The sequence below is a fragment of the Thyridium curvatum genome, assembly GCF_004353045.1.
Source record: "Thyridium curvatum strain D216 chromosome Unknown NODE_57_length_291365_cov_88.079165, whole genome shotgun sequence".
In the NCBI taxonomy this organism is placed as follows: Eukaryota; Fungi; Ascomycota; class Sordariomycetes; order Thyridiales; family Thyridiaceae; genus Thyridium; species Thyridium curvatum.
The window spans coordinates 66427-76792 of NW_022156812.1; the positions used below are offsets into that span (position 1 = coordinate 66427).

The 10366-nt window shown below is 56.9% G+C and overlaps 2 protein-coding genes across 2 annotated transcripts; both read right to left on the reverse strand.

Moving 5' to 3' along the window:
• Positions 1–553: 553 nt before the first annotated feature.
• E0L32_008529 (uncharacterized protein) lies at positions 554–3972 on the reverse strand (the record flags this gene model as incomplete). Its single annotated transcript, XM_031143394.1, has 4 exons — positions 554–1597; positions 1675–2587; positions 2644–3507; positions 3656–3972. The coding sequence occupies 4 exons, from the start codon at positions 3970–3972 to the stop codon at positions 554–556; spliced, it is 3138 nt and encodes a 1045-aa protein (XP_030992190.1).
• Positions 3973–7498: 3526 nt separating this feature from the next.
• E0L32_008530 (uncharacterized protein) lies at positions 7499–9312 on the reverse strand (the record flags this gene model as incomplete). The annotated part of the gene is made up of 3 exons (XM_031143395.1): positions 7499–8156; positions 8216–9115; positions 9161–9312. The coding sequence occupies 3 exons, from the start codon at positions 9310–9312 to the stop codon at positions 7499–7501; spliced, it is 1710 nt and encodes a 569-aa protein (XP_030992191.1).
• Positions 9313–10366: the final 1054 nt, after the last annotated feature.

The following is a 10366-nucleotide window of genomic DNA, read 5'->3' on the forward strand; positions in this document are numbered from 1 at the left end:
GGCAACATATGATACTCTGTTGTTTTGCGCCTGCGCCCACCGAAAGGCCTATTCTCGGGCTGTCCTGTAAGGGCATAATACTTGTTTTCTTGAGGAGTGGCACATACTTTTATATGGCGAGCATGATTTAGCAAATCCCAGGAGGGTTATTATCCTATTTTGGCCTCTTCATCCTGCTGTGTTTGAAATTCTGTAGTCTCTACAACTAGTGGCAATGGTTTGCCAGACAATACAGCCGATGATCAAGAAGTGAAGGACCACAGTGATTCACCCCAAAGCCTCGAATGCCTACAATCTGTGGGCATAACTTTGTGACCTTCAACACCAAGCAGTCTGTACTCTACAGCCTTTGACCATTTTTGTCCCAGCCTGAGCAGTCGCCTGGCTTCCAAGTTTGCACTCGTCAACTTGAGAGTTGTTGTCATGATTATCCATTCCTCTGATAAAAAATGGCTCGCTATATACTGTCAAGATAGCTTCGGAAGCTTGGGCGATACAAAAACGGCGTCCGTCCGTCCGCCCGTCCGGGTTCCAGTGGCACACACTCATCCTCTCACATGCCCTCCATGCCCCCTCCGCCTTCGCCGGCGGCACCGGCGGCGCCGGACTGCTGCCCGCCAAAGAAGTAGCCGTCAAAGATGTCGAGGTTCTGGCCCTCGCTAAAGTCGTGGTGCGTGCCCTCCCAGCCCAGGCCCAGGCCAAAGTCCATGGGCGGCGCGTCGAGGAGCATCCCGTCGCCGCCGCCGCCACTGCCGTTGCCGGGCAGGCCACCGCCGCCGGGCATGCCGAACCCCTGCAGCCAGTCCATGCCCTGGAAGTCTGCAAAGGTGAGGGCCGCCGCCGCTGCCGCCGCCGCCCCCGGGTCCACCATGCCTCCGGCGGCGTTGGGGGCGAACATGGGCGCTTGCTGCTGCTGCTGCTGTTGAGAGAGGTAACTCGCCGTGGCGACGGCCTGGGTCGTCAGGGGCGAGCTGCCCGTCATCTGGGGCCCGCTGGCGGGGGGCATGCCGTGAAGCTGCATCCCCAGCTGGGGGGAGGGCTTCATCGGCATCGACGCCGACGATAGGCCCTCTGGCGTCACGGCGACTTCGGAGGAGCTCGCGTTGCTGAGCGGTGCTGCTGGGGGAGGCGCTGCGGGGTTTCGCAGCATGGTGGTAGGGTAGGAGAGGTCGGGGTCGGACTTGAGCACGCGGTACTGGGTGGCGTGGTGCGGGATGGAGGAGGACACCTGGGACGACGGCGCGGCGCTCGTCGCCGCCGAGAAGGCGTCCGACGCCGTCGTCGAGAGGCTCGCGCGGTGGGAGGAGTGGTCGGATTTGCGACGGTGGTGTCGGGGATGGGGGGGATACGACACGTTTGATGACGAGTCGCCAGCCTGGCGGGGAAAGTCATGCTGCTGTTGTTGTTGTTGTTGTTGTTGTTGTTGTTGCTCGACGCCCAGGGGGCCAAAGCCGCCCGTGGCATTGGCCATCTTGATGGTGGCCTTGGCGGTGCGGTCAAAGGCGTCCTTGCAGGCCTCTGCGGGCGGACATCTTTCGATAAAGTCGTTGAACACCGAGATGGCTGCGAGGACAGTGAAGTCCACCTCGTCCATTGTCTGCAGGTGGGATGGGATTAGCAAAGTCAGAGAGCCCGGAATCCCTACCAGCCGGAAAGGGACACATGATGACTTACGAGTCGGCTCCGTACCACGGGCGAGTGCCAGATGGCATAGAGATACGAGATGCCGGCGGTGAAGATTTGGTGTGTCGCAAAGTAGGTGTAGTTGACAAGCCCTAAAAGGTGCTGCTGTCTGTAGAGACGAAGGATCTTCTGACCGGCCTCGGCAACCTTGAGATACACCCGGTCCTCGTCCTCCAACGGCTCAATACTGTGCACAGACGGGCTGTTAAACTCGGTAGACGTGTTGTACTCGCCCTCGAAAACGGCCGGAACGCTCAGGCTTTGCCGGTACAGAAGGATGATGGCCTGCCAATAGTTCAGGTCTAAGAACTCGACTGAGAAAGCGACGCCGGTCTCCTGCTTTGAGGGGGCCGCGAGTTTCCATTTCCACAATCTTTTGTCAATGTCCACCCGCCATGAACGAAAAGAGTCAAACTTGGAGAGGAAAGGCGAAGGCAGCTTTGGGTGCAGGAAATGGTCCTGCCGGTTCCTTCCATTGGCCCGAGCAATCTGCGCTTGCTGATACTGCAGGACCTGCAAGATCTCGGATTGAAGCAGCCGGAGGCGGAAATAATGATGTGCAACTAGCTTGTAGGTTGGTTCCAATGGCGGCTGCATACTCTTCGTAAAGCCTGTAGTCGTGATGTAGTGGTCCTCCAAGAGGGAGGGGAACTCGGTGGTCATGACGAGATCCGAGAAGCCGAGAGGGCGCCCAACGCAGACGCTCACGAGCCGGTCCAAGGAGTAGGTGCACCACCAGAGGCGGCGTCTAAGGTCTCGAACGTATTCCCGTCGCCCTCGTTCGCGAAGGAAATGATCTTTCGCCTCTGGAAGTACCTCGTGAAGGCCGGCATCGAGGTCCTTGCCATCCTCATAGTGAAGCCCGAGGTCGATGGCTAGCCTGACAGCAACACCGATAATGTACCTGAAGATCGATTAGCCAGAACAGGTGAGCGTTTTCCTAATTACTTGAGCACCTACCATAGGCCAGGCGGCACCGGCTTAATGAGTGCAAAATTGGCCAGCAGCAGGACAGCCTGCAGCTCTTCAACTCCGCCACCACTGTTGTTCAGGCAGGCCTCGAGATGGACGATGGCACTGGCGTGATACTCTTCAGGCTGATAGTACCGCGTACCCGGCGCTTCTCCCGTAGCATGCTTGGCGGCATCGCCCACAAATATGCCACTGCCGATAGCAAAGACCATATTGAGCATATACAGCTCCTTGGCCCCGCGCACCCGCCCTTCGCTGGCGTACGCTTGCTCAAACATGCGCATGAAAATGTGCTTGTGAAGAACCGGGATCTGGGGGTTGGCATGCTCGAAATACAAGTTAACGAGCTTCAGGGCGAGTCGCTTGTCGGGGAACGCCGCCGGATGTATCGTGGGTTTCGTGTGCAGACCAAAGAAAGAATCTCTCATCGAGGTCCCGCCGAGACCCATGGGAGGTTTGTAAGGTTTGATGCCGCCCTTGTCGGATAGTGATCTCTGATCTGAGACCGAGGACTGAACAGCAGCAAGGACGACTTTGGCAAATGAGATGCCGGTGGTCGACCCCAGATAGCGAGGATTCGAGGCTTCGGGAACTCTCGACATTCCGGTTCTGGAAGCCAAGGTCTTTACGCGACCGGTCTCGTCCTCTTCGTCGTGTTGCTGCTGAGGGCGCGCAGCAGCCTCGAGAACATCCTTTGGCGCGGACCGCGCATCGGTCGGCGACTTGAGGGCCTGAGGATCCTGCCCTGGCTTGGAACAATAGCCAAGGTCGGCGGCTGGAGGGAAAGGGATGTTATTGGCGGCTAAGAGGCCCTCGAGCTGTTCGATACGTGACTCGAGGTAGAAAACATAGCTGCGAGCGGGACAGTCAATATCACAGATGCCCTTATTATATATAACACTTTTGCCACTCTTCTCCGCGAGATAGGTGCTGCTCTTTTTGAAAACAAGCGGGAAAACCAAGTTCCACGGCAGCAGAAGAAAAGCAAACGCAGTCTTACCTCCGTGGGATCTCCTTCTTGGTGATGGGATCGTAGCCAATGCACGGGACTCCAGCCTTTTCGCAGCTCGCGCAGCTCGGCAGCCGCTGGTCGCAGCGGTTTTTGCGGTGGCGACAGCGCGTGCAGGCGCTGACGCTGCGGAAGTTGCTGCTCTGGCCGACCTTCCCTCCGTCGTGGGCGGCCGAGTCGCTGGCCGGGGAGGGTCCTCCGCCGGCGGCCGAAGCGATAGACGGCGGCGAGTCGCCCCGGTCGGGCGACGCTTGGCGCTGTCGCTTGGCCGCATGGGACTTGGACGTGGGCGGCGAGTCGATCGGCATGGCGTCTCTGAACGAAAAGGGTACTCCGCGCCGGGAGGGGGGAGGGGGCCTTCCACGGCCCAGCAGGGTCGAGGCTGTAGGAGACTGAGCCCAAGGACGACCGCGTCAACAGCTTGGATGTCGCATCGGCTATTGGTCGCCCGTTTCGCAAGAACGCGACTGCGCGGGGGCTCTCTGCTAGCTTATCCTTCCGGAAGCTGCCAGGGCCATGGCTCTCTCGGTCTATATCGTTGGCCAAACGTGTGCGATATCCTGCGGCGCGCGCGCGGGTTTGCAAAGACCAAGGCGCAAACCGATTCGCTGCCCGTAGCTAGAGGGAACCGCGCGGACAACAAGGCCTGTCTGTGGCCGCAGAGATGGCTTTCTGGATCAAGGAGGCGCGCGCGATAGCAGAGGAATGCGGCAGGAGGAAGATCACGACAAGGCGAAGACGTCCCGAGACAATTTAGTTTCAGGCCCCGAGGAGGTCAATTGGGAGAATCTAGCTTGCAGAAGCGCGAGGAGGTATTGCACGCGCGCCAACGAGTCAAGGGCCCAAGGGCGGAGGTGAGGATGCTTGGTCTGGCTGGATCCCCGGATGCGATCCGGTGCAGGTCGAGCCGCTGCAGGTGGGTGCAGGGTCGTTGACAAACCGTAGCCTCGCCCTGCGGGAGAGGAGAAAGAGAGATAGAGAGAAGGCGGGCTTTGGATAAAGCAACCTTGGCAGGCCGGATTGGATGGATGCATGCGTGAGGGAGGGAGGGTGGGGGTGTGGTGGCAGGAGTCAGCAGCGCGTACAGAAGGAGGGTACACTGTACCCTATGCTGTGGCTGATGAGCCAGGCTCGGTTTGATCCAACACTGCACGCGATGCACAAACACACCCACCCTTTGACCTCTTGTTTGGGCCGAAGAAGTCCAAGCAAGCAAACAAAGGCTGGAGAGAGAAAACACACACACACAATCAAGTCGGCGTCGGGGATGGAGAGATGGAGAGAGAAGGGCGGGGTGAGAGAGTACCTACCGATTCCCAGCAGTCTGGTTCTGGTCCCCAAAAAAAAGACCGATAAGGGCATTGTCCCGGAATATCGAGCATCGAGGGTCGAGTATCAAGCCCTCTCTGGAGGGGTTGAGGGGACAAACCGCCCATTGTCTCGCTGCTGATTCGCCCGAGTTCGAGACAGAGGCGTTGAAGGAACCAACAACCAGCACGCTAACCAAGCCCCCCACAGTCCCCATTGGCCCACTAAGGGGAAAGCCTACCACTAGAGGTCGGAATAGGATACCTAAGCCTTAGGTAGAGTGCTTAAAGTAGGTAAAGTACAGTAAGCTTGTCATCAAGTGGAAGAAGACACAAAGTGCATCCCAACCTGGCTAATAACTCTGTTTCCCATGTTTTGGTCGTCTACCTTCGTAGCTAATGAGAACAGTCAACGGGCGTCAGATGGAAACAGAAACCACTTGCCACTTCTCTCCGCTCCAACCCGTGGAAAAGAAAAGAGAGAGGGAGAGGGAGAGGGAGAGAGAGAGAAGGAGAAAGAGGAAGAGGGAGAGAGAAGAACTGGCTAGGGCAGCAAGGAATGGAGCTTCGACCCGTCCCCCTCGTGACCAAAGCTCGGGTTCTAGCCCATGCAGGGGACTGGGTTTTTACGAGACATGCTGCCTATCGCCAAAAAGGAGTGACGGGAGAGGAGCGAGTCTGTAAGATTGCTCCCAGAGACTGTGAAGCGGTGTAGGCCGGTCAGGCAAGGTAAGCTGTTATTGCATTGCAGGTGAGGCTTGCTAGCTGCGGGCGTCCATCCATCTCCAAGCACGTCGAATGTCACTGCCGACGCCTGAGTGAGCCTGACAAGGGAGGTCCCAGGGAGATGAGGCATGGCATGGATGGGGTGTTACCGCGTGCGCCTTTTGCTTGCTCAGCAGGCAACTAACTGGCAGGGATGCTGCTGTTGGCGTCGTGCTGTTATCTTGATTACGACGGCTTGCATGTCTATCTACACTCTCCCTAGACCAGGTGGCATTGCGATGCACAACGGAATCCAGTCATCTTTCTTCGTCCATGGGTTCTATCTCGGCATGGGTGAGGCATATGGGGGAGGCAGCTGCTGAGAATAGAATGAATGCCTACAAGTAGGTACATTAGGTTGGTTGCCTTGCCTTGGGTGTGTCTCGGGGATGGCGTTGCTTGGATGGGATGGACGGCATCCCGATCGAATCCGGAACCCCAAATCTCCACACATGCCGTCCCGTCTGGACAAATCTCCTTCGCTTTCCGCAGCAAATCTCGTGTGCTAAATAGGTACATGGCACTAATCGCTGGGCTGGGCTGGGTGCCCGATGAAGCTTCCTGCCTCGCTTGCCATGTGATGCAATGTGCCATGTTCTCGATTCGGCCAAGCTCGATTGTGACGACGCCCTCTCTTCTCGGTGATCACGGAGGGGGAGCGGATGATAACGAGATTGTTTCGCGAGCGATCCCTGCACCGTCTAGGACGTCACTGCCTACGAGGCCCCTTGCAAGGAGAGCAAACGAGATGCAGATCGGATAGTCAGAGTGTTGGTGTGATGTGTGTGCCCTTGGACACAGCCTTCCCATCCCCGTCCAGCTGACTGACTGTTGGGAAGCAAACAACCAACAACACATCAGCGAGCGACACGTACTAGGTAGTTTGCATAACCCACGGACCCTGGATCGTCGAGAGGGAAATCAATTGATATTCAGTAAGGAAATAAAATGATAGAAACTCCAAAAAAGAAAGAAAAAAATGACAGACCGGGGTGTGAGCCTGCGACTGCGATCTCCAACTCCCTGTGCTTTAACAAATCAATTCGCCCCGTGGTATCTTTCGCCTCTCCATGCTTTCATGCCCGTGTAGCCATGTCCCAGAAAATCCCGAGCAAGAGTTCGCCCGTCTCTAAAATTCCCAAACGAACGGCGTAGTAAAAAAAAAATAAAAAAATAAAAAATAAACAGATCTTCCCAGTCTTGCCTGGCGTCTAGTAACAGTTGAGAAATGGCGGCCCGGGATACAAGACAGCCGTCCAGTATCCTGGTGCCCACCCCTCTCAATTATCCTTGCTTTTTTTTGTGTGCTTTTTTTTTTTGGTCCGTTGTATTTCGCCCTGTATCAAATATCCCGCGTGTGTGTGCTCTCTGAAGAGTTATGCCTTTCTAATCCATCTTTATGTTTCTCGTGTGTTGTGTGTGTGGTTGTTGCTTGTGTGCGCGTCGCCACATCCCAACGCACACCTCCAAAGCGCCCAGCTGAAAAAAAATAAAAGCATTGTCCAAATCGCACCCGGAAAAAGGAAGAAGGAAATAAACAATCCATTCTTGCTGAAGCAATGTGAGACAATTCCCGAAAAGGATATCCTCAAGCCAAGAAAAAAAAACAAGGAATACAGAGTTACGGAAAATAGCAATGTCCCGCGTCTCGCGTCGGGATGGCAAAATGGTCGTTCGTTAATCAAGTCGTCATAGTCGTAAACCGGCCGCAAGCCCTCCAAAGTCCCCCCCGTCGCTTCCCGACTTCCCATCTATATGTCTGTCAAGCACCCTCATTCAGGAGGCGCGGCCCGGCGGGGACCGCCTCGATGTCCTTGATCTTCTCGTCCAGGTTCCCGTTGGGCTCCTTCAGCTGCATGCTGAGGAACGCGCCGCCGACCGTGACGAGACCGGCCATCCACCACGAGAGCCCCGAGTATCCCGTCTCTAGGCCGGTCGCGTACAAGAACCCCGATATCATGGGTCCGAAGGCTCGGCAGAGGCTGGCCGCGGATGCGGCCCAGCCGTTGATCGTGCCCAGGACCAGCCGAGAGGACACCGAGGTGTTGAGGATAATGGCGTTGCTGGGGTAGGCCAGGGTCGAGAAGGTGCACTTCCAGACGATGATGGCGTAGATGCCGCCCATGCGAAGGTTCTCGGGCAGGAGGACCAGATAGGGCGTCACGAGGTAGAGGAAGACGTAAAAGGCCGAGATGAGCTGGAAGAGACGGAGGTTGCCCAACCGCCTCGTCGCTGCCGGGAAGAGCACGTAGTTCGAAAACATCGAGTACACGCCCTGCACGGCCAGGATGACGCCGATCGTCTGCGTATCGTACCCGAAACCGCCGACGAACTTGATCGGCGAGCTGATCGACCGACCAGACTTGGGAGGCTCTGTGCTGAGGAAGACGGGAAACAACTGGTCAAAGGTCATGGTGTGGCTAGACAAAACAGAGTTAGCAAGCGGAGCGTGGATTTCATGATGGGCGTGCGAGCTCACAAAGCAAGAATACCGTAGGTCACAATGATGAGGATGATCTGCTTGTTGAACATGGACGTGGACCTAGACTGGCTGGCCACCGACGGTCTGGGTGCCGTCAGGTCCAGAGGCTCGCCGAGCTCGGGTACCTGCGTTGTCGAAGACAGCTGTGGAGAGCTTTCCGTCGTGCAGTAGCCGGGCAGCTGCTCTTCAGAGTCGAGAAGCGGCTGCGCTTCGGCGCACTTCTTGGACTCGGGCGACGAGGCAAAGGGCTTCCAGGAGACGTACGAGAGGAGGTAGTTGCCCAGCTCGACGCCTCGGTCTCGCTGCTTCTTCTTCTCGGCGTGCGTCTCCTCCAGAAACAGGAGCCCGACCAAGAGTCCAAAGAACACGGCCGCGGCGCTGAAGAGGTTGGGCAGCAGGTACGGGAATCGCTCCCAGATCGTGCCAGGCGGGAAGATGCTGGGGTAATATTTGCACGGCGAGGCGAGCGCGCCGCCGATGGCCGGTCCGACGATGGACCCAACGTTCCACACGAGCGGCATGATCGTGTAGGCTCGGGGTTGGTGCTCCTTGACGGTGACGATCTCTGCGACCGTGGTCTGCAGCACGCCCACGTTTCCGTTCAAGAGGCCGCCGAGAGCCCTCGCGAACAGAGCGACTGGGAGGCTCGGCGCGAAGCCGAACAGCAGAACACTCAGCGCGGTGCCAAGGAGCCCGGTGAGCAAGACAGGCTTGCGTCCGATCCTGTCGCTGAGCCTGCCCCAGAAGATGCCGGTGCAGAACTCGGCGAAGGTGAAGGCGGACGTGACCATGCCTGCGTACATGGAGATCTTTGACTTGTCCTCGGTGATGTGGAAATCCTGCACCATGTAGTAGATGTAGGGAAAGATGCCCATGAATGCGATGGGCTCACATATCCTGCAGAGTGCTGTGATGCCGGTCAGCAGAGTCCGCTGCACTCACTCGTCACCAAGGCCACTCCCACGACCCCAGGGGCTGTGAATGTCGGGGATCATGGACCTACATAGAACCAGCATCTGTTTCTTGGGGAAAGGTGGGATTGGCGCCATCTCGACAGGACGCGAAGCGCTGGCCAAGTAGTTCTGCCTCCTCATGATTGCTGACTGTCTCCGGCCTGAACCACGACTTTCAAAGGCTCAATAGTGTCAAGGACGTTGCATGCAGGCAACTCTCCGGTGGCTCTCCAGATAGAACACCGCCGATTCTTGGAGAGCGTGGTGTCCGATACGAAGGAGCACAGAGTTATATGCCGTGATCTAAAACAAACTTTTTGAGAATAGTGACGTCTTAGTCCCCTTTTTTCCCCGATGTCGCGAGAGGCTACGCCTGGTGGGTATGATACGTAGGGTGAACTTTGGTAAAGAATATTGAGGTTTAAGAATGAGTACGGTTTCACGGCGGGTTACAGGTGGACAACGTGGTGGATTTGAAGGATCTCGAAGAGGGTATGTGGTCACGAGGGAGGGGAGTCAAAAGAAGAAATATGACCGTGGGCAAGAGACGGCAAATGTTTGTCTACCAGGGTGATACGAAGAAATGGAGCTGGAGAAGATTCCGTAGAAGCCATCTGGACAACGGACCTTGGGGAGGACTGGACGGGGTGGATTCATGGTCTTATAAAAGGGGAGCACACGAAACGGCGGTGACAGGATGGGACTTTGAACACGAAGGCGACGACACAGAGCAGATCCTCGCCGCCAGGTGGAAAGGTGGATTCGGGTAGCAAAGCTGGCAAGCCAGGTTTTCGCGAGAGTAGTGCCAGTGTGTGATGGGAGTCATGATGGGATCCCCGGGTATGGAAGGCCATGGGGTTCCGCAACTGGGACCAAGCCAGTGGCTCGCGGCCCCGACGGTCGACCAGCCCATCCTCTCACCCTTGCACGGTACCTGCTACAAGTACAAGTGCGCACCAGGGACAGCAAGGATGGCTTTACTTGTACAAGTAGAGGCAGGGAACTAGACTTTTGGGACTTGGGGACTTGGGACCAGGGCCGGGACCAGGACCGTTGCTAGGTATGAAGTGTGAGGTAGGTTTGTGGATGTGAGTGGGACCCTTTTCTCCCCCTGTCCATAGCCAGATCCATGCCGGTCTTAAAAAGCTACCCAAAGACCCGGGGAGCTAAAGTACCTCTAGGGTCACTCGGACAC